This window comes from Chelonoidis abingdonii, chromosome 7 (assembly GCF_003597395.2).
Source record: "Chelonoidis abingdonii isolate Lonesome George chromosome 7, CheloAbing_2.0, whole genome shotgun sequence".
NCBI lineage: Eukaryota > Metazoa > Chordata > Testudines > Testudinidae > Chelonoidis > Chelonoidis abingdonii.
Window position 1 is genome coordinate 82,258,453 of NC_133775.1, and position 17,928 is coordinate 82,276,380.

General features: G+C 40.0%; 1 protein-coding gene across 3 annotated transcripts in view; it reads right to left on the reverse strand.

Annotated features, from left to right (window-relative positions):
- TENM2 (teneurin transmembrane protein 2) overlaps positions 1 to 17,928 on the reverse strand; it is an 851,854-nt gene that overhangs the window by 21,293 nt on the left and 812,633 nt on the right. For all 3 annotated transcript variants that reach the window (XM_075068078.1, XM_075068077.1, XM_075068079.1), the window contains 5 exons: positions 15,720 to 15,952; positions 13,932 to 14,086; positions 12,521 to 13,395; positions 6,244 to 6,419; positions 3,420 to 3,655 (listed from right to left, as the gene is read on the reverse strand). In XM_075068078.1, coding sequence (XP_074924179.1) covers positions 3,420 to 3,655; positions 6,244 to 6,419; positions 12,521 to 13,395; positions 13,932 to 14,086; positions 15,720 to 15,952 — 1,675 coding nt within the window. The remainder of the gene's footprint in view (positions 1 to 3,419; positions 3,656 to 6,243; positions 6,420 to 12,520; positions 13,396 to 13,931; positions 14,087 to 15,719; positions 15,953 to 17,928) is intronic.

A 17,928-nucleotide genomic window follows, 5' to 3' on the forward strand; every position in this document is an offset into this window, starting at 1 on the left:
CTGGGCTGGAACCCGGAGTAGAGGGCGGGCCCGGGTTCCCCCCAAACCTCCCAACTCCTGATCAGACACAGGAGGAGTTGATCCAGACTGTGGGGAAGATCACTGAGGTGAGCAAATCTGCCAATAAGCACAGGACCCATCAAGGTAGAGGAGGAACTTTGTCACAAGTGATATTACAGTGTATACAAAAATAAAACAAAATCAAACAAACCCTAAAGTGTAATCTCTCTCTCTTTCTCTCTCTGGGTTCTGTATTAAATTGCCTGCACAACATTCAATACACTACTGATAATGTACCAGTAAACAATAATACCTGACATAAATTGGTTAATATAAAAAAAATTACACATTTTCCATTATAGGCTTAATTATGGTTCTTTAATCCTTACCCCATACTAAGGGAGAGGTTTCCCTACAAGCAGTGGAGCTTTATGCTGGCATAGGCAAGAGCAGGGATAATGCCTCCACAGCCACTGTGGGGCGTATGCTCACTGGAGCCCTTGTTAAACCTTTAGAGAAGATGTAGCATGGTCTTGCCCCAGGTACAAGCTGGTGCTTGGGGAAGAGCTACATCCTCGCCCTACCATGACTTGTTCCTGCCATCAGCACTAATGGCCCCCTCTCTTTGCCACTCAGGGAGTGCTCAAAAATTCATAAGTCATGTGAACTTTGGGATAAACTATAAAGACAAAGCTCATATCTCTAATGGTGCAATGTTATGCTCAACAACACCCCATGATCCTGGCTGGGATAAACTACAGAATTACTAATACAGTATTGTGCTACCATAATGCTGATGTGGTAAACTACAAGTGGATAGTTGCATGTTGAACAGCAGGAGTTTTCTGCCGAGCAGAATGTGGCTGTGTGAGGTTGTGATCACAATGCTGACAGCATACAACACACCAATGAAGTATGGATGTATGCTGTTGTACGGTACCCATCACATAGTATCTGAGCACCAACAATCAGGGAATGACTGCATCTGACCTCTCAACTGAGAGTCCTCAAGAAAGAGTCTCTTGAATTTGAGACTGAAATGTACCTATGTCACACACACACAGCTGATGTTATCTCACTTCAGTCCTGGGTAATATTTACATGAGAAATTTCAAGAGAGAGATTTAATACCGAAAATAGTATTTACCTTAAGAAATTAATCACATACAAGGACAGACTCCTGCACTAATGCCTTTCACATGCCCCTGGTTCTGTGTCTCTCTCCCAAATTTGGGCCTCAGCTGAAAGAGGTGTGTGTTCAGACTGATCTGAAATACTCATGGAAGCTATAACTCACTATCTATCGCGCCCTCCATTCTTGCTGATCTATCCCACACTGCTTCACCTCCTTGTCTACCTTGCATCCCACCTGCTCCCTCGCAATTTTCCAGTACAGTTGCTTTTATTTCATTCACTAAACAGTTTACAAAGGTGAATCAAAATAAATGAGATGCAAATAAATTCTATGCTTTCTCCCTTATTTTCAAATTGCATTTTCAGTCCACTCAACCTGCTATAATCTCATAGTAATTTCCATTTAAAAGAGCTAAATGGATATGTGATTATTGTTACAGGAACTAACACCAGACAATTAAATGTTGAGGTGTTGATAGATAAAGCTGTGTTTTGATTTGCATAAACATGATGGAAGAAAATCTAACTCTGGCAAGGATTCAGCTCTAAGATTGGTGCATTTAACTTCAGCTAATTACTACCTCTATTAAGTTTTTAATATTTAGAGTAAGGATTATAGCCATTTTATTTTAGGGCCTCATTTATTTTTGTTTTGAAGACTAGTCAAAATGCAGAGCTGATTAATCTTAGAAAAGGAGTGATTACTACTTATAATCAACTTCCACAGTACAGCATATCAGAAATCAATTACACAGTCCTGAAATCCAGTCATTAAGGATTTAGCTGCTAATCTCATTCCAGTTTTTGTCTTTTAAAAAAAATACAGGAGTATGCAACTCTGAAGATACAGACAGCATAAAGAAAACAGGGAGACCTACTGATAACTCAGTGCTGAGAATTTGCTAACCACTAAATATCAGGAGAATGTTGAAATGTAACATCTCCTGTCTTATTCCTCTCTGCAAATAACTAAGCAATTGATTCGGTGTAAAATATCTAACGATAAGAACACTTTATGCAATTCCTTAAGGAGCTAGGTGAAACAATGTTGGAACTGTTAACAATTATCTTCAGGAACTCAGGGAGGACGAGTGAGGTCCCGGAGGACTGGACAATGGCAAACACAGTACTTATCTTTAAAATGGGGAACAAAGAGGACCTGGAGAATTATATACCAGTCAGCCTAACTTTGATACCTCGAAAGATATTGGAACAAATTATTACACAATCAATTTGTAAGCACTGAGAAGATAATAGCATTATAAGGAATAGCCAGCACAGATTTGTCAAGAACAAATCATGCCAAACGAAGATAATTGCTTTCTTTGACAGGGTTACTAGCCTAGTGGATAGAGAAGTAGTATGTGATATCTCTCGATTTTAGTAAGGCTTTTCACACTATCTCATATAACATCCTCATAAGCAAACTAGGGAAATAATGCCTTGAAGAAATTACTATAAGGTGGGTGCACAACTGTTTGAAAAACCATACTCAAAGGGTAATTATCAGTGGTTCATTGTCAGACTGGAAGGGTGTGTCTAGAAGGTCCTACCAGGTCAATATTGGGCCTGGCACTGTTCCATATTTTCATTAATGATTTGAATAGCAGAGGAGAGTATGCTTATAAAAATTGTGGATGACACCAAATTGGGAGGGGTTGCAAGCACTTTGGAGGACAGGATTAGAATTCAAAACAACCTTGACAAATTGCAGAATTGGTCTGAAATCAACAAGATGAAATTCAATAAAGAAAAGTGAAAAACAGGATGGAAAAAATCAAATGCACATCTACAAATGGGGAATAACTGTCTAAGGTGATAGTACTGCTGAAATGGATCTGGGGGTTATAGTGGCTCACAAATTGAACAAGAGTTGAAAATGGGATGCAGCTGCAAAAAAAGCTAATATTGTTTTGAAGTGTATCAATTGGAGTGTTGTATATAACAGTATAAGTAGAGCAAGACAGACAACAAGTGGTCAGGATTTTGATACTGCAGCTCATTAGAAAGATGGCAATTCCACCAACATAATGACTCTTACTCCTTCCGGGGCATTTTTTACCAGCCTCCTTTTGAATCTTCTAGTTGCTGGAGCTTCTGATAACTGGTAGCAGAACTCCATTGGTTTATTTGGCCTCTCAAATACATAAAACGTCACCACTGCTAGTCTACTTCATTGTCTTATTCATTTTTATGAAGTAGAATTGAATAAAATATAATGCAGAGTTGAAAACAGTCTAGATACAAGACAAAAGACTGTTGTTGTAACAGTGAGTTCCACTTACCCTGAGCTTTCTTCCGAACACCGTCACTTTGCCTTTTATCTGTTCTTTTCTCAGGCGCCACTCAATTGAATTTAAGCCATTTTCCATTGGCAGGGAAATATTACATCGTCCTATAGTAGGGGTCACAGTACCAGCCAGGACGTGAGGTTCACTGTGGAAGCTAATACTCATTCCATTGGCATACATCACTCTCAAAGTGCCATTATTACAGAGCTGGTAGCTATTCCTCACTTGATCTAGTAAAATAATAAAAAACAATATTTAGCTACTTTAGTCATAAAGAGAAGATAGCATCAACTTAATAGGTTTTCATGGTACTTCTATTGATGTCAAATGAAGTCTGCCTGCGTTGTGCTATGGTAGATATTACCAATGTTATTGATTTATGCAAAGAACAATGGTATTAATGCTGCAAGCCTGCAGAGGGGCTATAGTTTATACTGTTGTTTTCCATTTACCATATATACTCGATTATAAGCCAGTTCATTTGTAAGCTGACCCCCGCAAGATGGGTAAGTAAAAATGGAAAATTTTTATGACCTGTTCCTAAGCTGACCCTATAATTCAGGGGTCTGCAGACTTTGGCTCCCGGGCCATCAGGATAAGCCACTGGTGGGCCGAGACGGTTTGTTTACCTTGAACATCCGCAGGCATGGAGGTAAACCTAAGTAAACAAAGTGTCCTGGTGCACCAGTGGCTTACCCTGACAGGCCGGGACAGCAACTGGTGGGGAAATTTTTTGGGTTGGAGAAGCTGGGGGTCAGGGGAGTAACCCCTGTGACCACCCCCGACATGACCCCACCCCTAGCCCGGGACACCCCACTTTCCCCATCCTATCCCTTCCCACCTTATTTGAGGAGGGCTAGGGGAGGATGTCTCTGGCCTGGCTGGAGCTGCTCTGGCAGGCTGGCCAGCATGGCCGCAGCCTGCTCCGGCGGGCCAGACTGGGCGGTGCAGCTGCAGCATGTTCCAGAGGGCAGGGCTGGGCCGGGCGTGCTCCGGAAGGCCAGACTGGGTGGCGCGGCTGCAGCATGTTCCAGTGGGCTGGGGTGGGCAGCACGGCCACAGCCTGCTTTGGGGGTGGAGCCAAGTGGCATGGCTGCAGCCTGCCAGCCCCAGAACTGCAGCTGCTTCAGAGGCTGCGGGGAGAGCAGCGTGGCCAGAAGCAGAAAGACTCTGGCCCCACCTCTTCCCTTCTGACTCTGCTGGCTGTGCTGCCTCTCCTTGCTCCCTCTTTTTGGGGAAGGGGCTGTGTCCCACCTCTCCTTCTCTATTCCGGTTCATAAGCCAACCCCCTTCTCGGGTGCTTCCCTTTTTTACTAAAATTTGAGTATATACGGTACTCTGAATTGTAAATCAAAACATATACTGATGTATTTCAGCTCCATAATTTATGTGGATGAATTTCTAAAATGAGCAAAACCCAGGGGAAAATTATGTTTTTTAACTGAACTGTGGGATGAATAACAAGCCTATTAAATGCTGTGATGCAAAAAGAGACCATTGGACTCTTTTGTCAGAAGTGAACAACTAATCTCTTTTTCTTTTTCAGTCTTTTAAAAACTGCCCTCCTGGCAGATACACAGCACAGCGATACAGATTAGTTTTAAATCCCAAAGGTGTGATACCCCAACAACACAAGCTGGCGGACACAATCCTTTATGTGTCATTCTTTATCCGACAATAAAGAAGCTAGGCTAGCCAATCAGATGTCTGGCCTTCTCGCTTACTGATAAAAGTTATAAAAATAAAACTGTACTTTTATAGCCATGTTATTCTTTGACTGGTTGGCACAGCCAGCTCTATTCTGTAAGACAATCAGAATGGAGCTTTTCAGTACTTCAGTTGTGCGCAGCTGACCAAAGCATCTATATCCATTTGACAAAAGGACAGCATCTACATAATTAATCATTTGGTATAACAGAAATAAAGTCATTGGAACAGGAGGTGTCAGAGGATAATAGTCTATAAATGTTGACATTTATATGTCAGAAGGAGACTATTGTCCTGTGACAATGTTCTTATTCCAGTGACATTATCTCTTAATTAAAAAAACATTATCCACTAAACTCCTTTCAATCTATCTTCAGTAACTGTGACTGTTTACACTGTGTCATATACAATGTTTGGTCCATGTCAGAAAGTTTCACACCAAGGAACAGTTAACCATTTTGTTGCTGATCTCTTCTGTGGTATGCCAGCTGTGGCAGCATTCTCTGATGTGGTAATGTTGCACTGAAAACATGATACATGATTTTTTTTTTTGTCATGGCATCAGAAATGGGCCTGATCCTGCATTTTACTCAAATGAGCAGTTCCATTAACTTGAAAGAATTAACTTAGATAAATCAGGGTGACAGGGCTGGGGGGCCTGAGCTCATCAAGTTACACTATGATTAAAAACTGCCTACACCTTGTCTCAGCTAGGATTTTACAGTAAAATAGTTTATACAAGTTCATTACGTCACTGTAAAGAATCTACCTTTTTGTCCCTAAAGTCATAGCCAACGTTGCATTGGAGTGCAATGCAATCTGGATGTGGGTAAAGTAAACCTGACACGAAAGGCATCAGCAGAGCCAATTTACAACAGGTCATGATCATACTGTATTTGACTCAACTAGGATATACAAAACTTTCCCTGCCTGTCCTGAGGTATTGCCATTTTCAAAGAGTATGTATGGGAGTTTCCTCCAAGAACCTTATGTTATTTTTTTTCCTGCTCAAAAGTGCACTTATGATATGAATCTTTTGAGAATGGCTCTCTTAAAGTACTAGGGAATATTGGTGTTTGTGTCTAAAGCACTGAGAAGTACACTCTTGTACCTTGAACCACTGTATAGGAAGCCTCCACAGAGGAGAGATTGGTAATGACTGTTACATCATCATCCCGGTTGGAATTCTCTATATCAATGGTAATAGATTTTTCCATTTCCCGGTGAAGGCTGGTCACCACTCCGGTGGGACGTGTTACATTGGTCAAGCGTCCTTCATGGTCATAGCTAATAGATAAATTAATGAGAGCAAAATAAGCATGTGTATAGTTATAGCCTTCATTTAGTCGACATTATTAATGCAGCAGCTTCTTGCTAAAATATGTCATGAAACAGATCTTGATCTCTTAGAACATTTTGAGTTGCTCAATAAGCTGTATTTGAAAACAATCTATGGTTGTGAATTAAGGTTTTTCTAGACGAATTCTGGTCTCTATTGCACCAATGTAAATCTGGTTAGTCTGGATTTACAATGTTGACACTGAGAACAGTATTAGGCCCAGAATCAATACATATTTTAATATCTACAAGCCACAACTGGATTAGCTACGGAAAAATCATGCCTCTGTAATCTGTTAGAATTCTTTGCCAACAAGATATTGGATAAGAGAGAATTAGTTAATGTAATTTGTGAAAGGCTTTTTGAAAGTCCAGAAAAAGTACTTCACAAGAGGCTATTAAGAAAAAGAAGTACTCATAAAATTCTGCCATAAATCAGCTAAGAAACAGAAAATAAAGAGCAAAAAAAGAGGGGGGGGGCAATTTTCAGTTTGGTGAAAGGTTAACGGTAGGGTGTCCCCAAAGGTCTGTACCAGGCTGCACCAGTGTGGACTAATAAGGGACAGAACAAGGAGGTGGTGAAATCTGCAGAAGACAAAAATTATTTAGATTAAGCAGGGGCGGCTCTAGGTATTTTGCCGCCCCAAGCATGGCAGGCAGGCTGCCTTCAGCGGCTTGCCTGCAGGAGGTCCCCAGTCCCGCAGATTCGGCGGCATGCCCGTGGGAGGTCCGCCGAAGCCGCGGGACCAGTGGATCCTCCACAGGCATGCCGCCGAAGGCAACCTGCCTGCCGCCCTTCTGGTGACCGGCAGAGCGCCTCCCGTGGCTTGCGGCCCCAGGCATGTGCTTGGCGTGCTGGTGCCGCCCCTGAGATTAAGACTAGAAAAGTCCATGAAGAACTTGAAAGTAATCTCAGAGCTAGGTGAATGCAGAGCACACTGGCAGGTGAGATTTACTGTTAAATACAAGATAATTCAAATTGGAAAGAATAATCTGAACAACTCATGCACATTGCTGAGGTTTAAATTAATGCGAGAAAAGAAGCTGGGCATCACTGTGGACAGCTCATTAAACATCTCTGTTCAAAGTGGAATGGAATAGAAAATATTCCAATATAAATCAGAGGTAAGCCCTTGCATGGGACATTGCATGCCCTTGCATGGGACACAGTTCAGTTTGGATCAACCTATCTTGAAAAAGATGTAGCAGAAATGGAAGGAACGAAAATTACTAGAAACATGAAACAAGTATCATAAAAGGAGTGACTGAAGAGACTGGGGCTGTTTAATTTAAGGGGGAATATGCTAGAGGTATACAAAATCATTGTATAAATGATACACATAAATTGTACCCATCAATATATAGAGAAGTTAAATAGGACAATCTTACTTAATCCTGTCCCAATAGAAAAATAGAATTTTAATGAAACTCCCAGGCAGTACAGTTAGAACTGACAAAAGGAAATACTTTCTTCCCCCACCCCATGTATAATTACCCTGTAGAACTGCTTCCACTTATAAACAGCTGGTGGAGGCCACTCTCTGAAACAGAATTCTGGACTGCTCTGATTTGGTATGGCAACTCCTATGTTCCTAAAATGAAGTCCCAGGGTGAAATCCTGGCTCCACTGAGGTCAGCGGCTCCAGGATTTTGCCCCATGTTGTACCTACAATATTGCCCAGGAGGAAATATAAGTAGCAGACTTAATGACATGTGGGTGAGCCCAAGAGCTACCCAGGAAATAGGGACATCATTGATTTTGCATAGGACAGTTGATGAAAACTTCCTTAATGGGTGATGCCGGTGGCTCATAAACTGATTTCTTGGAGTTGGGCAGCAGACAGATATAATGCATTTATTAAACAATGACTATGATGGAGCAGGACATTTTCTGAGAAATGATGAGTGCCTGCGAGAAGTTAGTACCTAAGACTCAGCTAGGAGCCATTAATCTTCAGGAAATGCTCTGACTCCGAGTTATTACCACCACTGCAACATGACAAGAGGGGAAAGGTGAATGGATCCTTTTTTTGTTTTTATTTTTTAGTTAATGGGCCAAGTAGATTCAGTTGGGTTTTCCAAAGATTTAATACACTTTGATAATCCAAGCATTTAGTCTCAAATATCTCTCAACACACATATTCAGGTTATAAACAATATTTTGAAGCAAGATTAATTGGTCCTTTCACCATTTTTGCCACATTGTTTGCAGGCCTCTCAAATTGTCCCAGGTATTGTTGATTACATTGTGCATCCCTTCTGTGTGTTTGCGCCAATATTCTATTCTGTATTCTATACTGAATTCTTATAATGTGTCCATTGCTCTAACATCTCAGCACCTAAATACCCTGTGCACTCTTTAAGGTCTGCGTTCTGACCTTCAGAAGTTTAAAATATGCAACTACTTGACAGCCTGTAGAAAGGATTTAGCTAGGTTGGTTTCAGATATGAAGCACAATAAAGGTATAACAGCAGCTTTTGCGCTAATGTGGAGATAGGCAAGGTGTATATCCACATATATTTAAATATATCCTTATTCTGTGCCTGATTCAAGGGAAAGCTTCATCACTTTCTTGGGATACTCCGAACATCAAGTGGGATATTATCAGAGACCACTTCACAGATCTATTCCTCATGCCCAAAAAACAAGCTTAAATTATTTTATGTCAGCCTGCTGTCAGCTGTTGTATTACTCGTTTGCCTTCACTGTTCATAATGTGAATTAATTGCATTTTAAAAAAATAATTATGTAAAACTTTTGGCTGATAGAGGGTGCACAAAAACACTGATATCAAATAAGGTAGCATTGTATTTCGGTAGGGAAACTGTTATGTTATGTTACTTTTTAGAAGATTTTTGTGTGTGGTCATTTCACAACTCCACTGGCCTATTACAGTAAGGGGGGACTCATTATCTGTATTTGAATGTGAGGATGTAATGGTGTTGAAGGTAACACATATTGCCTTTACAGAGGGCAGACTTGATGATCCAATAGATTTTTCCATCTTTAATTGCTATGATCCTATATTTACCAAAACAAATGCAGCAATGATAGAGAGAGAGTTATCTCTCTGGAAATACTTGACACATTCAATCTAAAATGTAAATGAATACGGTGTGCTGTGTTGACAGGGATTCTCCTATATTTTATTTAACTATTACTTACTGTCTCATTAACAAAACAGCTTTGTGCTGGGATGGACTCAGGATGTTAAAGAGTCACCGTAAATTGGCTACCCACTGTCAGCTCCAATTAGATGACTCTATTTATCTTTTGTCACATTTTTCCATACGGAGAATTTGCATCTTACACACTGGGTTAAGTTTTGCCCTTTACACGTTGTTTCCCGCACACTTGGTATAACGCACATTCTTCTTGTAACTAAAAATGCCCCAGAGACACAGAAACTTTGTGGATGGCACACTACAGATGTTTTGTAACCTAGACAGAGCTGATCATTGGCTCTGTTCTTTAATTACACGAAAGAAACTTGGGCTGCAAAGGTATAGAATATGATCAAGGTGCTAATGCATATACAACTGGTGACATTCTAGATAAACAGAAACCATAACCTTTCTTGTCTACTGGCTATATATTGTTATAGATAGTACTTAGCCCAGCTGCAATACTTACTTGCAAAGCAGAGGAGATAATTGGCTACTATCTATCCTTTCTCAGACATACTGATTTACTAATCTAGTGCTTAATCCTGTACTACTTAGTACTAGGCATACCAGTACGTGGTGCTTAGCACCAGGAATAGTCCCACTGAAAGCACCTAGCAATTTTATGAACCCTGTAAAAATAACATATAATACTTTCAAGATGCATGTTGGCACATCACAGAACATGCAAGTCATATTTCCTCTTTAGTAGTCCGAGAAAATGTATCAGAAGTTTTCCTGTAAAATCACGCCAAGATATTGTCTCAATCATGACTTTTAATTACCCTTAGGTAAATCAATATTGTATATTTTGAAATAATGATTTCCAGTTATCTTTTTTTTAAATAAGTTTTTGTACTTTGTAATTATTCTAAATTATTGTACTATTGCCATTTTATTCATCTAAATCTGTGCACTTGTAATTATTTTGTATCCATTCATTAAAATATGTGCTGTTTGATTTAAAGTGTAGTTTCTAGGACACAAACTAGTTGCTACTGCCTGTGAGCTGGTGAACTTCGAACTACTGATAATCAATAATAACTAAGTAAAGGTCTATCTAAAATCCCATGCACATCTCCTCATCAGGAGTGTTTCACAAAAGTCAGATACAGTTAATATAAATTTGATTCAGTGATCAGTATGCAGCACTCTCTTGGGCCACAGTAATGTAACTAATTAAAGAAACAGGCCTGTTATGTGTTAAAGATAACAATTAGATAACAATTATGCAGCTTTATCTATAACGTGCCAAAGGCGGCACGTGAGCTGATTTTCAGTGGCACTCACACTGCCCAGGTCCTGGCCACCAGTCTGGGGGCCTCTGCATTTTAATTTAATTTTAAATGAAGCTTCTTAAACAGTTTAAAACCTTATTTACTTTAGATACAACAATAGTTTACTTATATATTATACACTTATAGAAAGAGACCTTCTAAAAACATTAAAATGTATAACTGGCACATAAACCTTAAATTAGAGTGAATAAATGAAGACTTTGGCACACCACTTCTGAAAGGTTGCTGACCCCTGATCTATAAGATAGATGAAAATGAACAGATGTTCAAATTAGTGGTCAAATTATACAGTGACCACCAGATGGCACTGTTTTTCTTTTTTAATAAACCAAACACAAAACACAGATAATGCTGATGTGCATTGATAATTTAGTTATTTTTCCAGCTAGATCAACCAGTTACTTGTGTTCAGGTATTGTTTTTGTTTTATTTTCTTACAAAAAGTTAGCAGTGTTTAAGTAGTAGGCAACAATATGATGCTTTGGCACATGTTAGAGGTGCAAACCTATTGCTCAGAGGACAATCTTAGAAAAACAAATCTAGGTTCAGTCATTTGTAAATAAAGCTTGACAAATATTGTGCAAGTCTAACTTCGAAAAAATTGCTACTAAATGTGTCACTAATTGTTTCATCAAAATTCTCACGCTCTAGATAGACAGCCTTGCCATAGTTAAAAACCAAAATATTCACTTTTACATATTCAGCATATAGAGCGTTACTTATTTAGGAAACCCTTGTTGCCAAGTAAATTACAATACTACTATTAAGGACAAGATAATTGTTAGAGAAAATCTGGCTTGCTTTTCCAGCTTTTTAATATACCTAGGCACTTTATCTCTGATCCATTTCAGTTAAAGAGGAAATTCTGTCTTTTTTTAATCTACCAGCTCATGAAAACCAATGTGCTTTTGAGCTATCTACAAATTATATAAGTCACACTGGGGCCTTACAGATACCTTGGGATCTAATTTCCTCACCTATCTCAAGAATGGGCAATCAGTAAAGTTAATCAGCACTTTATCTCCTATATGTAATATGGGTCCAATATCCTGACATTTGAACAGCAAGACTTGTAATTTCAGTTCCAAAAGAAATTAATATTGAAATCCCTTGACAGAGGCAGCCCTGTGGGGTGTAACCACAAATTACTGTGTTGTGAACTGGGCAGACCAGCTTCGAGAAGGGGACTTCTTTGCCCTCCCACTTACGGCAAAGAAAGTTGGGCCCAATCCTGCAAACAGCAGTGTAAATGCAAGTTACTGATCCTGCAAGGTGCTACCAGTTTGCTGGGAGGTGGGAGAGTTCCCTCACCATCCATACTCTACACTGGGACTTTAGGGTGCTCAGCAGCTCACAGGAAGCATCCGTCTCAGGCCCTTATGCAAGGACACAGCAAGACTGTTGAAGTTAACGAAATCACACACCTGGCTCCAGTACCCTATTACATCAAGATTTAAAGGCCTGATTCAATGTTCATTGAAGCCAAAAGAAAGACTACCATTGATTTCAGTGGACATTATATTAGGCCCTAACCAGTCTCACTTGAAAGAGAAATGCATACTCAACAAATTTTAAAAACGTTCTTACTCATAAAAGGTCGTCCACCCTGTTTCATCACTCTTTGTTGCCAAGAGCCCACTATTTCCATTGTAAGTCATTAATCCAAGTTCCAGGGTCTGAGTAGACACTACCTTGAGTCCACCATTCGTGCCGACAGCCAGTGTGACAATCTGATTGTCGGGCATCAGTAAATGGCGTGGCATTCCATTGTTATCCCGACGAATTTTTAAGGAGTTACCATTGCTATCGATCACCTCTGTGACATCGTTATCGGCGCTGTAGCTGAAATTATACAGATATTCTCCGGTAACAAGACTGAGGGTGTACTGGTGGATGCCATCAGCACTGAAGATGTATAGCTCCTGTTCTCCTGGAGAAGCTGCCTCGTATTGGTTCACAGAGTTAAGAACGGGTCTGTTTTTACTAACAGCCCTAATGCGGATATTTCCAAGGTCAGCTATGTAGATAGTGCCATCTGGTGCCACAGCTAAGGAGGATGGGGAGTTTAAGATGGCGTCAGTGGCATAAGCATCATCCCCAGAATAGCAATTACAGTTGACATCATTTTTGCAGTCACAGTCTGAAGCTGCCCCAGCTAGGAGGCAGATCTCTCCATTGGTGGTTACCTGGCGTAGTCGATTAATTTTTTTCTCATCTGTCTCACTGATATAAAGGACTCCTGTGTGTGAGATGGCAATTGCACTGGCTGACTCCAGCGCAGAGTGGATGGCCAGTTTGCTAAGGGAGTAGTCTATCCCAGGAACCTGACAGTGCATGGGACGTCCAGCGATGATGCTAACCTGGTGGTTTTCTGTGATTCGTAAAATGACGTTGTTCTCCAGGACATAAAGCGAGTTATCCATGGGACTGACAGCAAGATCAGTTGGCCATTCCAGCCGCACCTATGAACCACACAATAATTCATTATTATTGCATAACTCACACCAAAGTAGTAAATTGTTTTCAACACATAATTATATGTGAAACGGCAGCAAATTAGTCAATGGTTTAACAGAGTAAATCACGGAACTAAGTGCTCTACTTAATACTTGTATGTACAAATTAAAGCTATGGACAGTGCTAACTTTGGTTAATTATGTATCTGTTGCAAAGGACTGAATGCTACATTACTGAAAGTCGACAGCAAGTACAGAAAAATAAAAGGCAATTATACAATAACTTCCATTCTCTCAAACTTATTTCTCTATAACTGTGTAAACAACTTGTATTAACTACTGCAAGAGGGTAGGTTCATTCTTTTCAGTAACTAATTATATAAGCTGTTATCCTGCCCTGCATAATGTCATCAATAACCTCTAAATCCTTTTTCAGAGGAGTCTAACATACTGTATTTTCTACAGAGAATGGCCAGGCAATTATCCAAAGTAAATAACCATCTGTTGTATGGCACATACACAAAGAGGAAGTAAAACTCTACCTGGGTGACATCCATGCTGGAATCACAGCTTAGTGGTCGAACAGCAGTTAGGTCATTAGAGCCCAGCAGAGTTGATATAATTCCATTCTGATCAACTTTCCGAATCATAGTGGCATCAACAAAATACATGAGCCCATACTTATCCACTGCAATTCCTATAGGTTTGCAAAATAAGCAACAATCAGTGCTCTGGTCTCATGCTTTATTGATAAGTTTATTCCAAATATGGATGGTAACAAAGTGCTGCTTTTTTGTTCATCCCTATTTTTTCAGGCCTTCAGCCCCTGATGCTGCAGTCCAATGTACCTCTGTTGAAGTCAATGGAACTATGCTGATTTATACTGTGTTTTTTTAACAAGTCAACCTTAATATTGAATCTCGTATTAACTTATTCATTTGACTTATTCTCTTTTTTGCCTCTGTATAAAGAAACTTGAAACTATTTTTTTTAAAGAAAGATTTTTCTCCTTGATTCTTACATGAAACATTCAGATTTCATTTCTCCTGGAAGACTCTACGTGTAATTCAAGAACTTGTAGGTTTGACCCCAGAGACATAATCAAAAATAACTGAGAGTGGAAGTGGTTTTCACTCAGGATGTTTTAAAATTCTTTGAGCTCCGTTCCTGCCAACACTCAGGCCTGGTCTACAGTCGGAAATTAGGTTGGTATATCTACGTAACTTGGAGTGTAAAAAATCCACACCCATGAGCATCGCAGTTAAACCGACCTAAGCCTGCTGTAGACAGTGCTGGGTTAATGGGAGAACTCTCTCGTTAATATAGCTAGCACCTTTCAGAGAGCTGGAGTAACTATGCTGATGGGAGCAGCCCTCTGACTGGCTTAGGAAACATCTTCACAGATGCATTGGGGGAGCGATAGCTTAGTAGCTTGAGCATTGGTCTGCTAAACCCAGAGTTATGAGTTTAATCCTTGAGAGGGCCACTTGGGGCAAAAATTTGTCTGGGGACTGGTTCTGCTTTGAGCAGGGAGTTGGACTAGATGACCTTCTGAGGTCCCTGCCAACCCTGATATTCTATGATTCTAAGCACTATAGCAGTTCCAGTGTTTTAAATGTAGACAAGCCCTTACACATGTGCTTAACTTTACACATGCCAGTAGTCCCACTGCATTCACTCAGGCTACTCATGACAAATTTAAGCAACTATGTAAGAGTTGCTTGCAGAGTAAGAGCCTTTGTGGGGGCTTTTCTATTTGGTTTGAACAACACCTACTTAACACAAAGAATTGAAAGAAAAACTCTCTTTGCTAACAACTCGACAAACCCACCCTTTTAATTAGCAGGCTCCCAAGCCACTGATTTCTGTGCTCCAAGCAAAATAGTGAAGACAAGACTATATTCCTGATTATGTTTGAGACTAAAAAAATTCCCCAAAATCCTTTATGGCTCCTTACTACAAATTATAAAGAAGCTTAAAAAGACAGATCCATTTTTTCCCATTTGTAGGAACAGGCTAATGAACATCAGAACAGAAAATAAGAAAAATACTTCCCCAAAAAGGACTGTGTTTCAAACAATGGTGTTTTCTCTTGTCTGCAAGTTTCCTTTTAGGAGGAAACCCTATTCAGTGAAATCTCCTTTTGCAGCAAACAGTGAAGGGGTAATAAAGTTTGCTTTAACTAAGGCATGATCGCTTGCCAATCCGCTGTGATTAAAGCACAGAATAAAAATTACCAAGCAACTAGTGATTTAATTACTAGATAATTATATCCACATCCAGCCTAGCCTCAGACAATTGCTTTCTCCAGTCTCTTTTACTTCCTTTACCTCGAGGGCTCATTAGGGTTGCATCCACTGCCTTCCCTCCATCTCCACATCTGGCTTCATCAAATGGCAGACACTGCTCTCCAGTCCCTGCCACCACTTCAGAGTTACCGGCCAGGTCTTTTGCACCAGTGAGGGTTTTGACTCGGTAAATTCGTCGGCTGTTGGTGTCTGATACGTACAGTGAACCCGAAACGGGATCCACAGCCAGGTAGTATTTGTGGGCAGGATTGTTGCTTTAGGAGGGAAAAACAGAAAACAGAGATGGCTGAGCAATCTAAAAACATCCCGGACCTTTTGGCCACTTATCTGCCACTTAAAGAATTGGAAAGGACAGTTTGACATCTTAATATTCTGAGGGGTCTGAGTTACTTCCATTTCAGAACTTTGTTATACTTTCCTATATTTCCCATAGTGCTGATATATTACTGCTTCATTTGGGCACAATTCTTTGAAAAATAAATCAGCTACAAGCTCTACAAATGACTTGGCTTGTGTGCAACCAAAGAGAAGGAAAAAAGGGATGAAAAACAGATAATGTGTCTGGGTTCTGATTACAGACTGGTCAGCATTTTCTGAAGAGTGTGGAGCTTGCCCCCCATTCTTAAAACCACTTTCAATGCAAAAGGCCCTTCCCTCCTCCCACTGTTATCCCTGTATGCTTGCCAGAAAGATGACTAGCACCTGAGTTAGATGGATAAATCCAGCATTTAGTGTTCCTAAATGTTAAGTATCAATGGTTTCATGCTCAGAACGATTAGTACTGAAAAAGTGAGACAATGGAAGTGCCTTGTTCATAGCGTGAAGCTCTAAATCTACCACCAACTGGGCTGAATTCTGCACTGTGTTGAACCAATGTGCTGAGGAGAGACTTTTTTCCAGTGCGTACTATCACAACTTTTTATTATTCCTTTGCCAGGGACACTTTCCATAAAGCAAGTGTTTAATGTATTGAAGTAAACCAATAAAGAACACTAGATTCTTCATTCAGCACTTATATAATAAGTTGAGATGGGGAAAGATGCTGCTACACTCTACTTTGGAAGCGGGGAGTAGTTGGAGATACCTGCTTGAGGCCAAATCTCTTTGGTTCATCTCCAACTATTGTCATCCTTGTACTTCCCTTGAAATCTCAGGAATGAGATCAAAGCACCAGCCTCTGAGTCATGGATACTCTGACACCAAATTCATGAGGTCTTACGTAAGTAGAAAGTAGGTGCATAACAAATTTATCCTTAAACCAAGTTTGTTCTCATTTGTTCTTAAAATAGTATATGAAGTTAGCCGTGTAACTAAAATCAGAGAGAGCCCAAGTATTTGGCCTTTACATGGGCTACTCTGCAGTGACTAGTCATGATTTGTTATAAAAGTGGATGCTCAGATATATTGCTACATCTCTAATGAAACTATAATTTTTGACAGCTTATCAAATTCTGGAACTATTTTAACAAACCATCTGCAAATTGTGAAATTTCAGTCAGTCATTAACACACATATCTAGAGCTGGAGCAGAGGAATAAGATGGATTCACTTTAATGTGTTTTAAAACAAGATCTCTATTATATTTACCAGTCTTGTGAGCCTCTGGTGACCTTATTTAAAGTCAATGGAGATTTTAAAAGTGTGGAGGACAAATGAATACAGCAAGAGAAAAGGCAGGTTACTTACCAGTAAATGGAGTCATTTGCCTCCAAAGATCCACACTTCTGGATTCACATGGCAAAAGTGCACAACTCCAAGAGTGAGGATATGTCGAGGCAAGTTATGATGGAGAAAATAAGCCATTTCTTCATTAGACTTTCACTGGAAATACAGCCACTGGCACCTTCTGCAGATGGATTATCAGCAGTATACAGACAACTGTGCATATGTGAGGACAGCCAGATTTTGGGGAGTGAGGAGGGACAGAGAAAACACTCTCTGTTGTAATCCTCCCTTTCTGCAACAGACTGACACTGCCTGTAATATGGCATGATTCTTAGTCAACAGCACATTCTGCACTTTGCTCAAAAACAGTAGATTCTGGAAAGGAGATTGATTTGGCTGAAATTAAATGGGAAGAGGTAATGCCATCTGCAGAAGACTCATAGGACCATACAAATGAAGAGATGGAAGTACAATAGATAATACTTAGCAGTTTTATCCCATGCAGGGATCTCAAAGCTCTTTACAAAGATTGGTAAGTACTGTTATACTCATTTCACAGAGGAGG